The 18,549-nt window shown below is 40.7% G+C and overlaps 1 protein-coding gene across 13 annotated transcripts in view; it reads left to right on the top strand.

Annotated features, from left to right (window-relative positions):
• Nucleotides 1–18,549, top strand: part of LOC115440977 (protein muscleblind) — a 253,444-nt gene that overhangs the window by 225,421 nt on the left and 9,474 nt on the right. For 9 of the 13 annotated variants that reach the window (XR_005112847.1, XM_037441982.1, XM_037441980.1 and 6 more), the window contains 3 exons: nt 15,720–15,887; nt 16,805–16,888; nt 17,386–17,565. Coding sequence is in view for 11 of the 13 variants with exons in the window: in XM_037441982.1 (XP_037297879.1) it covers nt 15,720–15,887; nt 16,805–16,888; nt 17,386–17,565 (432 nt within the window). In the remaining 2 variants the exon portion in view is untranslated. Of the gene's footprint in view, nt 1–257; nt 558–15,719; nt 15,888–16,804; nt 16,889–17,385; nt 17,566–18,549 lie in introns of those variants that run through there. The other 4 variants (XR_005112848.1, XM_037441984.1, XM_037441990.1 and 1 more) reach the window with 2 other exon arrangements.

Below are 18,549 nucleotides of genomic sequence, written 5' to 3' on the forward strand. Positions count from 1 at the left end.
CCGACTCTTGGATGGCGCGGCGAGCGGCGGGCGGCCGATGTTTATCATCTGATACAATCGCACCCCACCGCCCTGCCCGCCCGCTCCAACGAAACCCATTATTATCAAAGTCAAGACTTTACACCGAAGTAACTTCGGTTCGTCACTTCTGCTGCCATTGTTATTATGAGCGACATTGTTTATACTAATTGACTTTGGCGTAAACAAATCGCAAAATCTAATTGTGTAATCTTTTTGTTGCAGGTAATTTGCTGAGAGTATTTCCATGAAATTACTCGATATGTAAGATATGAAGGTATGACAACTTATACTTTACAATAATGAAGCGGTATTATTAGAGGCGGACGCTTATTGGAGGGTTGGAAAATATGAAACAGAATAGTTTGTGTGAAGCCTCATCGAGTTAATCCGAAGCCATATTTAATTAAATTGTCCGGGTAGGGACGCCGCCGCGGGTCATTCCGTAGATAATCACCTCCTAGTGAGGACTCTTCGTTGCGCTCAATCATCATTCGTGTCCAATTTAACGGATCTTCAATCCGGACCCATGAGGACAGGTGAGTTAACCACACTATCTTTTATTAAAACGTTATTTCCGCTGTATTATTTCTTGTTATTTTTGAAAGTTTACGAAGAAATGAAATATCTTCGTAAAATTATACTCGCATCTTATAATTAAAATGTACGCAAAAGTTACAGTGCAATATAAATAACGTAGGGATGTGAAGTTATTGCGAACATAAATTTTCAATTTTAGTCTAAAACTTGTAATTGCCTTCTCCCGATGTGAACTTCGATACGAGTTAGCGTTATTAATAACAAAAAAAAGAAGGCAGCGTTCTCGGTTTGCACGTAGTCTGCGCAGGCATCTAATCTAATTATCCGGTGCGCTCTTCAAAAAACTTGTAAGGAGCGGTGAGTGCAAGCAGTTTCCTCCATTCATTGCCTATTAACTTGCAAGCACCCGTCTTAAATCATCCGTGTAGTGCACAGAATATGAGAATTGAAATGTATTTGTTCATATTAGGTGCAGTTTATTGTATTTCTTTTTTACTAATTGCTCAGTCCATTGTTTAATTATTATATCAAAATTATAGTATACTTTATATGCAAATTATCTATGTAAGTATTAAATCCTTAACACTGAATAAAAGCACATTCTGTAGGTTTAAAAACGAAATATTTTACTGCAGAGTCCTTGCATTATTTATAATTTAAGTAAGTCAGAATAATATAATGAAAAAGTTCTAAAAATAAAATGAAACTGTGTCTTTATCTTGCCCTTCTACTTTTCGCCATATCATGCGTGACACGGCTGACGATCACCGCAAAGATCGTGTAAATTTAATTAAATGTTTATAAAAAAAATAAACACATTTTTCATGCACTATTGACTTTAAAACTTAAATGTAGAAAAAGGGAAAATATTGATGTCCTTGTCCCTATTTCTTTACGTGTGAACTGTAATGACACGTGTAACGGTAGAGACGCGTTCACGGCAGTGGAGCCCGCAACCCGCCCCATGGCGTGCGAACGTTTTCAGTGGATGACCCGCGCCGACCTGACCCTATCCTTTGACCTCGACGCGATCATCTACAGCACCCTTCATTAGACTAACCTGTTTTATGAGATTAACACGATAAACATTTAGCCTACTTGAATATTAAACGAAGTTACTATGTAAGTGTGCACAGCTATTGTACGAAAATTATTTACATCACCGTGTATAACGAAGTGGAAGGCGGCGTAAGGCGCGGGGGTACACACGTATTACTGACAGTTCGAGACAGTTTCCGCCTTCGCGAATATTCTTGCAAGTGCTTAATTATTTTAACGATCCTTGAGTTTGAACACAAAATTCAAATGAAATGTGGTATTGTTCGCTCAAGGTTTCTGTAGGTGGGGCAATAGTCCCCCGGGACGCGTTTATTGTAATAGCGGTGAGTCATCTTATTATTGAACGAAATACGTTTGAATTTATAAAGTACGTTTATTAACAGGAATATAATTAATCGGCTTATTCGTATACATTGCGTTAAGATAGTTAAACAGTGTCCCAAAACACGTGGATATAGCGTATCATGAACAATTTGAACTTAATATTTCCACAAAGCCGGAGCACACAACGTAACATATGGGCAGTGTATTTCGTCGGCGGACTAAACGGCTCAGCTCTGAGTCTCGTATTTGTAACACGGCGGGTTATTAATAGCCGCGATAGTGAGGTGGCCCGCGGGCGGAGCACGATATTTGGGAAATCCGGATTTGCATAGGATAATGGGAGAGCGCCGGTGCAACTTACAATGTGGACGCGCCTCGTGCACCCTGCCCGCCCTCGATGGACTCTGCATTTGTAACTAGCTCCAAGCAGTGCCACCCGTCGCGTTTGCTAAACTAGTGTAGCGTGGCTCTTATTAAAATGGCCGCCAAGTAAATTTGAAAATTTACTACTTAATTCAGATCCTCCATCAATTTTTTAGATGGCGTTGGAATCTTTTTACTTCGTAAATATAAAGATCAAAATATTTACATATTACAATGACATACTTTATAGCTTTTGAGGTTTCGCACCACTATTAGATATATACTTGCTGAACTTGTAAATTTACCTAAGTGACTTGTAAGTTGCAACGTTGTGATGCAATTGACTGTAATAATTTCATGCACTGAGTCAACGATATTCTATTTAAATAGATAGAGGAGGAAAATGTCGTTATTAAGATATATTCCAGTTGGTTTTGCCTTGTAATTATCTCGCCAATTCTTGGTCGCGTAATGATACAAAAATATCCTTTCACCTCTGATAAAATCCGACGCGTAATTCACATACAATAAATATGATCAATAACAATGTTGGTGTTATCAAGTCGCAATGTGGCGAAGTCCTGTTGTTGTTCTTCATATTATGTTCCTTTTCTGCATGTTGATTACTTAAAGTCTACATTGTACTTAAAAATAAAATATTGACGCAATAAGTATTTAAAAAGATTGTCGCATCCGACGCATGAGTCACGAATGCAAATCATTCAAGGATATGCAATTAACATTCAGACAATTATAATTATATCATTGCCATTAAAACTTGACTCATAGACTTTATTTAACAAATCACAAAGTCGTCGTTTCTCGAATAATTTGTTTTTTTGTTTGCCATTTTTCCCAATATATAAGTCTAAATACACATCTTCATAACCGTTTTTGTCCATAATAATTGTTAAATAAACAAAATTAACTAAAGATCTGATATAAGGTATACCAAGTACCGAAAAGTGACGTCACGTTCTGACGAAATAGAAGAAAAAACACCTTCGCGGTACCTTCCCTGCGTACATAAATGATGAATCATATCTATTATTTTTTATTTAAATATCATCATCAATATTTGTAGAACGTTAACAATTTTATTATATTTTATCATTTTGCTACTGCAATGGCAACGGCAGATACAAACTAAACGGGGTCTCATCTTGTGTTGACTCATTATAATCACTGAGCAGATCTTTTAATGTTTGAACATCTTGCTACTTACACAGCGATGTTGCAAGAGCCCGCATACATTCGCACGTAAATAAATATTTAATTTCGCCGTACAACAGCGATTATAAATGAAAAGTTTTGTTTTAAATTAGATTATGCAATTTTTTAAACATTACTTATCTCTATGCGACCCGAACACAGCGATAAGTGTGTTATTTTATATCATATTTAAATGGCAATTTGGTATTTATTTCATTTAATTGGTAAACGTGTTTTGTGTCCTTACGATCGGACTCAGGTAAAAATTTATTAAGCTAGATGACGTCTAGAATAAACGCTTTGTCCTTTCGTGAGGATACAACATGGTCGTTACTCAATATGATGGTATGATGGTGATGACTCACCATCCAAAAATCAAACTACCACACTTTAATTGTTACGTAGTGTTGTTACTAGGTATTCTTTATATGTACATACATATAATACGCATGCGCGCATTTTATATTAATACACTCAACATACATACACACCGTCTTAACTCTACATTTGATTGTAAGATACAAATCTTGTGTCGTAATTATCAGTAATTACGAGGGGTTTCGATCTCACAGCACCCATATCCGAATATTTATTGATTACACAAATATTTGTCGCAATGCAGGGATTCGAACCTGCGGCCCCTTGTTTCAAAGCCGACTCGTCTTCCGTTGCACTTGGCATACTAATAAATCTGTATTAAGTCTGCATGAATCTTCGTTTTACGAGAATGCGATGGACGAGTCTCTACCAAATATTTTAAACCCGTAAACTCCGAACTCTACCAATCGATTACAGTATTTTTTTCGGTATCTTTAATCTATTTAATTTCGCAAAGTAGGTAAGTAAGCGAGATCATTGCAACAGCGCTGATGCGTGCTCACAATATTTAGCTATTGATGCACGACGTGCAATATTAATCATTTCAAACGTTATTATGATTAATTCCAATTTGGTTCACAATGTATATTATAGATTATTATGTGCTGTTGAGGTCATAATCAAAGTTAATCAACGTCTGTCGTGAATTCGTGATCTATTCTTCGCAAATTATACAATTATAACGGATCGGTCTCAATATCTTGAATAATATATTGAGAATTCCGAAGCTGTATTGACATTTACCTAAAAATTGTTTTAGGTAAATGTCAATTGTGTGTAATTAAAATGCATCCATTGAGAGACATTTTAATATTGACATTTATTTCATTAAAGTGTTTATTTTAAATTATTCAATTTGCCGTACGCCGCGACATACCTCGTTTGGGTTTTATTAAATCAGAATTACTTTTGTCATGAATGGAAGAAGTACTGATATTTATTTTATGTTACCAGATTTTGTTCACGGCTATGCCTGCGTAAAACCCTTGTTTTGGTCCAAAACCATTATATTATATTTTAGTGATCCGACATGGAATCGTTTTTTAGACGTAAAAAAAAACTTTATAACTATGCAGAAGATGGACAAAGGCAGATGTGTTATATAAAATTATATATCACACTATATCCTTTATTTTCAGCACAAAAATTCCACGAACGTCTAAAAATAGACTTCAATGTTGATTTTCCTCATACTCAAGCATTCGTATTGTTATTTGTACTCATATTTCCAACAGGAAATTAGTTAGGTAACAACCTAACCTGAGTTTAGCATTATAATTTAATCAAGCGACCTTATTATATTCAAATAACTCATCGTTGAAAAACTTTAGTGATGTTTCAACACATGCTGAATTGTATGTTTATTATATAAATATGTGCACACGCCAAGCAATGCTTAACTGTCCAAACAAACGCATTTATTGATCATTCCCTTGTGAAAATAGACGGTAACAATTTGTCAATGTTTAGTGTACTAAACGTACAATATTTGTAAAGCTTAATATTAAAATAATTGTTATCGTTCCGCGCACGCTACATATACGGCAGTCCGTGCAGTAAACCATTATGCTTATGTCTGAAAATTGTGCGAAAACCGTAACTGCAATCGAAAATAAAACAAGAGCCATGATAACTGGTGCATGGTTCTGCAGGGGTGAGTAAGTGGCGGCGGTGGCGGCGGAGCTCGCGTGCCTGATGTATGCGCCGCCACCACCGCCGCCGCCGCGACGCCTAGACCCGTCGGCGCCGTGACGCCGCCCCACAATGCAGATATCGTGCATTCGGCCACGTTCCACACTACTTACGGCCCTCGCGCCTTACCCATTTATTGCCGTTTACAACCACGCAAAACTCATTTTACACATAAAACTTACGAACACAAATTTCGTTAACGGAAATCGACCGCCATATAAATCGATCTGGGTGTACGTTTTCCAAATCCGAGCCGCCACGTCGCTCCTTTGATTGATGCCTCGCGTAATGACCCAGGAAACTATTTCCTATGTATTTCCTGTACTCAATAAAACATCGAATATGCTTATTTATGTATCTGCGTCAGTTTATTTGGGGTTTAGTCAATGCGGCCCGTGATGCCTACTACACTTGAAAGACCGTCATTTGTCAAGATTACGGCTGTTTGGGGATTGAGATATGAAAAGCGGTTATTGTTTTGAATATTTCCTCCTTTTTATGTAGGACGCCGTATTGCGTGTCGTCGGTTGTTAATGTAAATATCGTTACAATTTGTTTCATTCGTGACACCCGGAATCTTTGCTAGCAATTGAATGTCCATTGTGTTCGCGAGAGGCGTCTGAACGGAATTAATCAAAATTAGAGTATGGCGACCTTTGAACATGAATAAAATATGACCTTTCACGGCGGCCGTGCGACCACGGGTGAGATGGCACAATTAGCACGTACGAAACTCGTCAGTCACGGCCCGCCGGCCGAGTGGCAATTACGGTATTTCATCCTCAATAAAAGTGCACTCTGGCACCGCTAATGTTGGAGAAAGCTCCCCGACGCCTATAAAGCTAATGTGGACGTATAAGGATTCAAATAAACGAGTCTTGGTGGGTATTCCCAAAATTCGAACCGTCGCGTTGCTGCTTAAAGTGCCTAATCTATGGCGTTGTTAAGAACATGTTCCTTATGAAAACAAACATTATATACAATCAACAAAATATCCAAAGCAAAGTTATTTGTAATTTTACATAACTACCTGAACATTTTATTTAAATTTACAATACAAAATATCTAAGATGCCGTAGTGATTGAATTTGGTCTTCATATACAGATATTTCCTTAGCAAAATAACTATAATTCTTGCAGTTTTTCCCATCATTTTGAACACCTTTCGTTCGTTTCAGAATAGCCACACAAACCGCTTGTATGTAGATTGTAGAGTCAATCAGTATGCAGCACAAATTTTCGTCTACGCAAATCAAATTATTAAATTTACTTCTAAAATACAAAAGGTCGATTTGTTTAGTGAACTATGCACAATTGTATTAAAAAAAACTTTGCCGAATTACTCTATAAGCTATTTATAATATATGTACCATAGATTATGGATTTCTATACGGTTTGTATTGCGATAGTATGGAAGTATAAAAAAACTTCACGAAAGCTCCGATTCCCAGTTTCGGCCATCTTAATTATGTCTAAACAAATAATATCGGACTATATTAATTATGTCATAGGTCCGTAATCTGTATAAACACGTTGATTTATTGATTCTTATAAAAAGAAAGAAGTTATACTGACTGAAACAACATGAAGCAAGAAATAAACTGTTGTTGGCACGCAAAAATGTATAACAGCTGGTATTTTTATGAATCTTTATGTTACCTGAGTATATTTTTGATGTTTGTGCCATTTTAACTTCCGTTTCTGCAGAGTGACGTAAAAACGAATAAATTCTTTTAAAGTTGCTTTGGGTTGTTAATAATTTATTACTAAAACTGTAACTATATTTATCAAGAAACGTTTTTTTACCAGCGTGCTGCGAAATCGCTAATGTCATTTATCCATGAACATCAAATAAAAAAGCACCGTCTGTAGCTGAATAAAAATACGAAACATATTCCAATATAGGTATATCTTATTAGATGGAAGTATGGTGTGAATAAGTGTCGGTCGCATGGCGTGAGAGCAAACATTCTGGCGATTAATCTGGAAGTACAGTGCTATATCGTGAAGATGGAGGCGGCACATTTATTTTATGTGCCGGCAATGTTACATACGCCATAAAAGCCGTTAGGAGCGGGGTAACGTCTCGACATCGTCTTGCCCGCTTTAATTATACCTAGATAATGCGCCGCCGAGTGCGCAGCGCCCCACATTGTCGCTTGGCATCGACCTCGGGCACATTAACGCAACACGATGCAATAACATTGTCGCACTCTTCCTAATGTACTCCACTCGCACTCACACGCCGCCTCATGCGAACTCTCCACCCCTCTCGTTGCTCACTGCGCAGTGCTCGCCCTGCGAATCTATACACTTTTCCCTCATAAAATATTTTTGATTGATAACTTTGTTTATTGGGGCGTTTTGTTTGTGCTGTATTGCAAAGTTATACTTTTTCGTGTTACGAGACTAATAAATCGATTTTATATGTTGTAACATTAACTTTAACAAAATCATAACAATAAATACATAATTTTTATACGCAACAATACATTGTACTGTTTAATTTACAGTATTTTATTTCAACATGCAACACACACTAAAGCATAATACGTAATAAATTAGCTTGTTACATTTAAATGTATATTAGGTATCCAGACGGTACAGTAATCTATGCTAATGCAATGCCGTACTAGTTGCATGCAGACATGTATGAGACTTGAGAGCGATTATGACTGCTCGACATTATATACTAGACGGTTCATTAAAGCGTAACTGTATAACGTTTAAGACAGCACGTGGTTTGTGTACTCGGTTCGCTTGCGAGACTAGTGGCCGGGTCGGTTTCGCCCGGCGCGGCGCGGCGAGGTGGCCAGGGTCGCCGCTCGGCCCACAGGTCGCAGATGGAGATTTATCGCGCCCGCCGGAGCCGAGACTACAAGTTCGCGCATTAAACGAGTCCGGGACATTAGCCGCCTGCAAGATGCCGCCCGAGATCATAATTAAGTGCCGCCCAATTTATCGGTGCGACCCCCGCCCGAAAACTCCTCTTAAACTTCCCTTATCGTACGTACTAAAGGCTCTTTATTTTGTAGTTAGCCCGGTTCGCAGTTATCACCTTTTATCTTCGAACTTTTGTTTACGGTCACCGCAATCTGGAGTTTAACAATTCTGTCATTTAACAAATACAAAGAGCTAGATAAAATTATCCACGATTAAAATCGTAGAGAAATAGACAAACTTGAACTGAGAAAATAAGCTGCATGTTATTAGATACGTACAAGATAGACACTAACCATCCAGATCGTAGCCGTCGCTACGGTTTGTGAAAGGATCCGATATCGCTCAATGTTTTCTATTAACTTCTGTACAAAAGCAAAGAAAATACTGTTACGGAAACGTGCCAGAAACCTTTGTTGTGATACAGCCATTGTTATCTGTATAACAGATATTGCAGATAAATGCCGTCGAAAGTCGAAAGATGTTCTGCTTAACGACTATTGCGCTTAGCGAAATTCTTAATTTGCCTTTAAACTGCCTGATTTTCCGCTCCTTTGAAAATGCCGGATGATTTGCCGTTTAGTCAATTTTGACAAGATGAGGGACCCGTTCACGAAATTTAAACAAAGCAATAAATACCTTTATATTTTGCTATGTCTTCGTCTCAATGCTCATATAAATTAATAATTATTTTCCCAATTAAATGTAGTTAGGTACCGTATCTCACGAACGTCTAGATTGTGTCAATACATTAGCACTGATCACCGAGACGCTGACGTTTGATTAGCCAACTCGGGGCAATAAACCCCTAGCCCGGTCTTTCTCATTTGAAATGTGGCCAAGGCGACTAAGCTTTACGGTTTGAACCCGTGAAATCGCTGTGCGCGTAAGCCTCTGAAGACGGCAAGAAAGTCAAAGTGAGCGAGGAGGCACGTGGAATCGGACGCTCCATCTAGTTGCTTAGACTAATTACTGGTGCAGCGCGGCTAAACTGGTTAGCGGCAGCGTCGGAGCGGCGACGCCCGGTGACGTCGCTCCATATCGTTTCAAATTACATACACCAACTTCACTCTCAGCGCGATTATTTCACTACATCGCATATACGTACACACGTGTGTTTGCTCGTCATTCATGCACAGTACACGATGAATACCAGATGGTCCCACGTCATTAATAAATGAGCTCGCTAATATTACAAATGGGAAAGGTTATGTGCCAGACCGTTTGTTATTCAATCAAGTAGTAGTTGCCTAGAGATAAAATAGTATCGAATACAATTAATACCTTAATTTTTTTATTAAAAAAAGTAACTTTCGTAAAGAATATCAATTAAATCAGATATTTATTATAATTAAAAACTCAATATTAGAGTCATTTACAGGAAGATTCGTACTGTAAAACGTTAAGAGTTATGAGTTAGTTTTTGAAAATAAAATTATTATTCAATACCATTTTTTCAGTGGATATTTACTCAAAGACATTTCATTATAATCAGCACATTTATAAATGCTATTATCTTCATTTATAGTATTAACGATACAAAAGTCCTGGTATCATCAACCATGTTGTCCACAAACAAATAAAACAAGATTCTTTTAAAATAAATCACTCCTGCGTTTTACTAAAGATGTAAACTATAAACGTTAGAGACTCACCAGTAAACCCCCTTTTGATCATGTGGTAAGTGCCCACCGGACCGCTCTCCGGTAGAAGGCTTTGTGAAAGCATTCACTCACCTAATGTTTTTTTTTTCCTCCCTAAGTTAGTAAAATAGGCAATTTACGCGAGCCTATAAGTAACAAGATTCATTAAGGCTGTTACAAAGTGGCGCGGGCGTTCTTAAAGCGAATGGCCCTCGAGCTTGCAGCGTTCATAATGGCCGTACGAGCCGGCCGAGGCGCCGCGCGCAATTTAATGAAACACCTGGAGAGGTCGCGCCCGCTTCCGTTGCATTAATCTCGCACCTCGTGCCTCCCGCGTCCGGCTTCGACCTGCTAAACGCTTAATACATCAACAACATTATTATCCACATTAACAGAACTCTATTTGCTCAGATCGACAAACAAAAGGCGGTTATGTTTTTCGAAATTTTCCCCAGCGATGTAAAATCTGGAATAAACAACGGCCAGTCGGGCGTTCTGCACTCGACGCCGCGGGCTATGGCAAAAGTGGCCGAGATAACTTCGTGCACGAATGCATATTTTAACGTTAAGCTACGGCATAGCGTTGCAAACTTGTTGGGGAATTCTACCAGAGTGAATAATTCTTCTTTAAGGTTCCCAAAAAGTTTATTTTTTCTTCAGCCTGGCAGGCTTGAGTATGTTAATGAAAATATACGAAACCCACCTAATAAACGAAATGTATAAGGTCAAAGAATGTCAGGACAGAACAGAAGGGCAGATTCTTCGACAAAGAGTATCAACCATTAAAACAAACTATTTTAGAACATGCATTAATTGACATGAATTTAGAAATGAAAAAGCCTCACTAATAAAAAAGCCATACAATGAAATGCACTCTTAAATCGAAGTTTATCAATGGAAATGTCCCTGTGAGAGCATAGCTATTCAGTTCTGCGACCACTTCAAGTTATAAATAACTTAGAAACAGGCTGAAATTTAATTGACAAATGCTCGATAATCCCTCTTTCTCCTCATCAATTAGTGAGTCTTCAAAACAACAAACACTTAGCTTGTAGTGAAAAATTTGTTGCTTTTCCTAGGCCGCCATCCAAACATACGTATGTATGTGTGTAATTAATTTACGATTAATTAGTTGGAAACCAAACATAAAGGGGGTGTGAACTGGTCCCGTTTTAATGGTACGTGCGCATGTTATTATTTGATCGTCCAAATCAATTAAATAGCTAATTATTTGGATGGTAGGCGTGTTCGGCATTACGTAAGCCACGCCGCGTGCTCCGCGCCGCCCAGAGGCCGCGATAAAAAATCCGCGCTGCCGCCGCGTCGGCCGAACGCGGGCACCGAACACCGCGCACGGTAAACACGCGCCCCTCTCGCATGACGCCTCATTAGCCACTCCCAGCGCCTCTATAAATCATATTAAATTCAAATTCTACTTACTTTCAGAATTGACTTTGCTTACCTAATTCCCTTCGCGGCCACAAAATTTTGCAAATTAGATTTTCACCTTTCCCTCGCCGCGGCTTGTTGGGAAAAAAAAATATTTGCGGCATCCGGAACCGAATCTTGCCTTATGATCGTATTACGTACTATTTCTCGTTTCATACCTGCGAAACTCTTTAATAAACTCCTAAAAACATATTCACCGTATTTGTGATGAGCCTTTGACTAATCCTCCATCAACCATTTTCCCTTTACATACACAAATACATATTAATATGAGCATGTTTTCATTCGTTTGATGCAATATTAATAATTTTACTGAAATTAAAATATGTTGATGTTACGAATGTAGTTCTAAACAAATAACTCGAATTCCAGTTGTTCAGCATTTCGTATACAAAGAATTAATTTGTATCAGCCTAATTATTGCAACACAGGGAAGTGATGTGAATGTATGAATAAAAGCAGAATGTATGAAGTTATAAGTGTAGGTATATAATTATATGCTAACAATAATTATGAAACTTCAACCTGATAATAAATTATGAAACTAGAGTTTTAGTGCATTATAAGTCATAAAAATGTATAGTGTGCAAATGTCCAGTAGCATGTGTGGCCACGTGCCATGGAATACTCACCGCGGTGGTTGGCATGACGCACCGGCGGGTTCTATTTCCGTCTGTCCCCAAATATTCCTGGCACCCACTTCGGTGCGTACAAGTGGACTGTGGGTCGGATCGCGGCGGGATCATGTCATTCATCGGCTCGTTAGATCATTGTTTTCCTCGTGTCGATTCGCCGGGACGCGTGTCGGCCGATAGTGAAATAGATGAGTGGCGATCTGGCGTGTGTCCTCCGCGCACGGTCCGCCGCGCACCGCAGCGCACCACCGACCGCGTGTCGCCAATCCATCAATCGTGATCGAACGTTCTAATCGATTAACGAGCGCGTGTCTCGCGTACCGGCGCGCCCGACACGCACTCTTGACATCCTCCTTAGCTCCTCGTTTGTTTTAAATACGACGCGTATCTCGAGCGCGCAACGATAATGAAACCTATCTAACCGTAACTAATACGCATTTGTTTAATTAAATTAATGTGCTTTTACCAAATTAGACAGTGGTGTAACTGTATAATATAATATAGAGTTTTACTATAGCAGAAAAGATCACGCACCCATGAACACTTACAACGCTAAAAAATTGTTACGGGGATTGACAAAGATTACGGAAAAGACGACGGATTAGACCAGTGATGGAGAGTATTTTTCGATGGTGCTACGTACTTCTGTTTTCTATGAGGCAGTAATGTCTTTTCCTACTAACTGGTTCATCAAATAAATCATACTGTAGTAAATATGTAGACGCTACATCACGACTTTACCATTAACATTAACTGCAAATTCTTACTTATCCCGAGCCAGGTAATAGAACGGAGAAAAATAAAAACCAAGTAATATTCTGCTCAACTTGTTACGGTATTTGCGCCTGCCCTGACCACCGCCGTAGCATAAAAAATCTATCAAAGTAAATAATTTCGGAAGACGTTCCGCCTAACAACTTTACAAATTATATTTAGTTGATTGTCGTTTCGATGGCTCCAAACTAATGACCAAGTTAAATCGTTGCCATTTCGGGGCACGATAATTAAGAGGCAGCGTTGGCCGGAGTACAATTTACCTGGTAAGATCAAAAGTTGGTGCAGAGCAGGTGATGGCAGTAAATGAGGATGTCGGCACGTGCCAGGTGGCGGCTGTCGGCCGCCGCTGCACTCGAGCCTCGTTCGTTATACACGTCATAGTTTCTGAGTGCACTCGCTCGTCTTACGGCTCTCGTAGTAACGAGATACAAGTGCCTCCGTTCATTGATGTCGTTTTTGCCTTAATCGAGCACTAGTGCCAAGTCCAACAGCTTTGATAATTATTTTCCCTTCTACTTTTGCTTTTATACTTTAATAATAAAATCTTTCCATTTTACTTGAATAAATAAAACGGGCGAAAAGGAAAACAGAGAGGTGATAATGCCGGCACCTTATTGTATCGCAAGTGCACAACGTTGTTTAATAAAGGATTCGCAAAAGGTACCCCAGTTGGTTTGCTCCTCCACTATCACACAAAAATGTTATTAGTTTTGGGCGGTTATTGGCCGGCTCGTGCGCGTTCGACCCTCCGTTGCCCATCTCGATCGAATAGATGCCCTATTGGCAGTTTTAATTCGGGTACGTTGTATAATAACAACATTTGTTTAGCTGTGCATTACGCTTTTCTCATTTATTGCATTGTTATGCTGTTGAATATTTGTGAAAATGTTGGCTTACTTTCAAACATTTTAGCGTATGTATGATTAGTGATATATTACAACTCTAAGTTCAACATCGACAATGAGTTTGTAGCTTTTTAAAAACCTAACCTTAGGAAATCATTAGGTTACCTACGGTTTAAACACGTGATAAAATAAAGAGCATACGCCATTGTGGATGTATCGACCAGATAGAGGTGATCGGATGGCAATTAACATCGTAATGCCCCCGACGGGACGGCGCGGGCTCGGGCCATTCGTCTCAGGCGACGCGGCCATTTGTATCGCGCCCGGCATCAGTCACGCTAATCGCTGCTGCGTTCCACCTGCATACACTTGCAGCCAGCCGTCAGCTCTTGTTGCTAACCGAAAATTAGGTATTCACTTGTCTCTAATTATACCGATGTTCTAGTTGAGAATTGCAACGGTCGCGTAATGCAGGCGGCATTGATATATTGTCTCGGACTTGTTAGTGCGTGGGTAAATTTTTTTAATTTTGAATGTGAATCAAATCTGTAAATGTTCTAGAACACTATCTAAATTTACATTACGGTGAAGTGTAACAATATGGTACCAATATTGCGTCGAAAGTAATTTGTATTATTTTTTTTGTAACAAATAGCGTTAATATACTGAGGTGTTAAAATGTTAGTTCTCACGTAATAATGTAGACAAATCTAAACCATCCAATAAACACAAGTTTAATAGAATCGATAGAGTTATCACAGTGCTTAATGATGAAACGTGATCACCCATTCAAGTTTCACAAACGGCTTGGTTCGAATCGAAACTCGGCTAAAGTAGACGGGCACGGGATAACAGGAAATAATAACTTTATCCCGAGCTTAACCGTGAGAGGACCGTCCAACTAACATTATGCCTGCCAGTAACAAGTTAATCTAAATGCAGCCGACTGTTCCACTAGCTAGTTGTAGCACGCATCGCCGAAGTTTAATAACTGAGAAAATTTGGAGCATGTTTGCATCGGATTTCGCTCAGAACCAAAGATTCACACTTGGAAATGTTTGCGCGCGTTGTACCCGCCTGTACCGCGTCGTGCATGGCCGAGGGAACTAACGTGATATCATCGGCTCGGCTTTACAAAACTTACTCTGTAAATCACTCCGAAGCTGTTCCGTAGACATTATCAGCGAGCGAGTCCCCTGTTGGAATGCTGAATATTCAGATGGCGTTTGTTTGTATACGTATTTTCTTTGAAACACCGATAAGCGTTGTTCCGTTTTTTCACTGAATAAAATATGGCGCAGGAGGCTCGGCGTGCGGCGATAAAACGCCCGTGGAGCTCTTCCCGTCACGTAGAACGACAGTTAATTACGCGGATGTAAATAAATCATCATAGACGGGTGCGGCAGAGGGCTTCAGATCCGAAAGGCAATTATCTCGCGCCTCATTGACGTCGAAAATGAGCACAGTGAAGAATCGCGCCGCCCCGCGCCCCCGACACGCTTCTGAAATATTTGACATCGCCTAATACGCGGTTATAAGGAAAAATCGAGCTGAGGATTTTTGGTGGCTACGTGCCCGGCCCACAGCAATTGTGATGCATGGAGGGATTTTCATATACTGGCCCCATATCGAGCTTTAACCGCGGCCACCCTACACCCAGCAACACGGAAGGCTTATCGAAATGATATTGAATGAATGCGGACAGATGAAATGGGTCTCATTATATTTTCTCTCCTATTTCTTTGTAGCGGGAATTTGTACTAAATATTATATAAATACTTGTATGAACTTTTACTACATATTATTGTATTCCTAGTCTAATAAACCAACTGTGTACGTTTCAGGGCCGGTGTAACCGTGAAAAGCCGCCGTGCAAGTACTTCCACCCACCGCAGCATCTGAAGGACCAGTTGCTGATCAACGGTCGGAATCACCTCGCACTGAAAAACGCTCTAATGCAGCAAATGGGCCTCACGCCGGGCCAGGTGCTGCCCGGCCAAGTTCCCGCCGTGGTGAGTGCTCCACTATTCTCAAATTGTTCACACGGAAATGCTTTGAGCGATCGGTCCTCAGAATTAGGCATTTTTTGCACGTAACACGCAGCTTTCGGTGTATTCGCTACCTTATTATTAGGCATTATTATTGAAACACGTAGACAAAAATGTGCTCAAGTTTAAGTTGTGCCTCATAGTGCGTAAGTAGCTAGTTAAGTAAATTTTAGTTATATTGTATTTGTACAAGTATTTGGCATACTTCTTCCGTAAGTAAATTAACTTTATTCGCTCATGAAGTTTGCTCAGAAACTTAATCATGTGCACGTTGAAAGTAAATGGTAATTTACTTTCTACAAAGCGGTACCACCGCTTGTGCATGGAGTTCCACGCTTTAATTTAAAGTTCTGCTACGAATGCGTGCGAATCTACCAAACAAAGTCAGGGATCCATGTATCTGTATTCGTATTAGTAGGTAGTTAATATACTCAGGCACAACTTAAACGTTGCCGCTCGGTGGCCGATCGCTCCTCACTTGCTTGCGCATGTTTGTACCATTCGTTCCTTAAGTGGCATGACTACTCTCTTAACTTACTCACATGTGTTTGAACTTGGGATAAGCGGTATGCAGATTTAATCACTGGAACAGCGCCTCACTTCACCGTACACGGCGCGGCGTCGCAAACGCGGCGGCCCTACACTCCTCGGCGCCTCTGTTCGCACCGCTACTTGCATTTCGTAGCTTATTGGAGGTCGTAGACCAGTACTAGTAATTGACTAACTGTGACTGTGCTTCCTGTCGCTGAGCCAGTAGTGTTACACCGAATAGTGCGCGGTGATGCGGAGGTGTCGAGGTGTGCAGGCGCGGAGAGTAGCAGGCGCACGGGCGCGCTTGTCCTCGCACGATGAGTAGCGTGTTTGTGTGGTTTTGTGTCGAGGTGGGCGGCGTGAGCGGCGCGGGCGCAGCTGCGGGCCACCTTGCCGCGCTGGATCCGATCAGTCTCGCTCTGCTCGCCCCGCAGGTAACTGCCGCCGCCACCGTTGAACACGACGCACCACCACCGGCCCCGCCCCGCCGTCTCCTCACATACCTTCCTTCAACATGATTCTTTTCGTCGTATCTTTCTATCGCTGCATATAAGTTGTTGATAGATAGAATTTTCCATTTTTCAGCTCCTTACCTTTTTATTACCCTTGTCCTAGTTCTGGTGGCCGGTGGATAGCTTGACCGGACAAACCGTATGCTTGTTTAATATTTCAATTCGTTTCTATTAATGCATGTGGAAGCTTGTTTGGCTAACGGTATTTTCATAATCTTACGTCTCTAATGTTTAATAATTTTTTGTAGGTGTGTTACGTATTTATCGCTTTTGTAAGATTTCATCTCAATGCTCGTTTTAATAATATAAATTATTAACACTTGTGAAATACCTAGTATAAGCTGATGTGATGTGATATATAAGTGCAGTATGGATATTTTGTGTGAGGGTAGTTGTAAAAGTGTAATGTATGATGACAGGCAACATCGCCGTACTTGTCGGGCGTGCCCGGCGTAGGCTCGACATACGCGCAGTACTACGCGCCGCAGCTGGTGCCGGCGGTGCTGGGCCACGACCCGGCCGCCGCCGCCGCCTCGCCGCTCGGCGTCATGCAGCAACCCGTGCTGCAGCAGAAATTGCCTCGCACTGATCGCCTTGAGGTAAGCGAACACTCTCCCACGTATATTGCAACCGTTCTCGTCGTCTCCACCCAAATAGTGAGCGCTTTATATTGTTTCCATTTACTCCGGGGACCGACGCGATCGCATATGTTTTGTAACAGTGGATGAACCACGAGTTTAAAGAACCAAATGAAATGCACGATCGTTCGCTAACAGCGTTGTAGACGTATTTGTATTCGTCGGTTCCCGATGCAAAGTTCGGCCCATGAGCCCTATGCCCGTCCCGTGTGTATGAGGCGCGCGGCCGCACTGGCCCGGTGCGTCTGCGTGTGCGCTTCGCGAGCAGCACTCGCTTAAATCCTGTGGTGATGGACCTGCACTGTGGCTGCAACTCATCCTCTTGTCTTTGAACGAACTGTTAACGACTTTGGATGGCATTGGAGTTACGCCCACAGTGTAGATGCCAAATGCTTCAAGTCCGTTAATATACCGAACAGATTAATAAAATCTATTAAATTATTTGTAAAGGAATTAAAATTATAAAACTAAAATATATAATTCATATGCAGATAAAACATGCGACGGATGCGTATATCGTTTGATTTAAAAGTATAACCAATCGATTTCGCCGAAAATTATACAGTAAGCGGCGTCCGGTCGAGTTTAATTAAATATCAAAGGTCTCATCGTAATCCTTGTCTGGTAGTTAAATATAAAACATGCACTACTTGATTACGCAAATAAAGACAAAAATATTATCGCGTATCAAGTCGATGTTAAATACAATAGTCAGCGGCGAGTAATATGATAAAAGTGATAAGGCGAGGGTAGATAGGCACGGGCAGTGTGAAGTCGCGGGGCGCGAGCGGCGGGCATGGCTGGTGTGTGGTGGTGCAGGTGTGCCGGGAGTTCCAGCGCGGCGCGTGCAAGCGGGCCGAGGCCGAGTGTCGCTTCGCGCACCCCCCGCCGTCTGTCGTCGCGCACGACGACGGCTGTGTCACGGTGTGCATGGACGCCGTCAAG

Source organism: Manduca sexta, chromosome 23, assembly GCF_014839805.1.
Source record: "Manduca sexta isolate Smith_Timp_Sample1 chromosome 23, JHU_Msex_v1.0, whole genome shotgun sequence".
NCBI classification, from domain to species: domain Eukaryota; kingdom Metazoa; phylum Arthropoda; class Insecta; order Lepidoptera; family Sphingidae; genus Manduca; species Manduca sexta.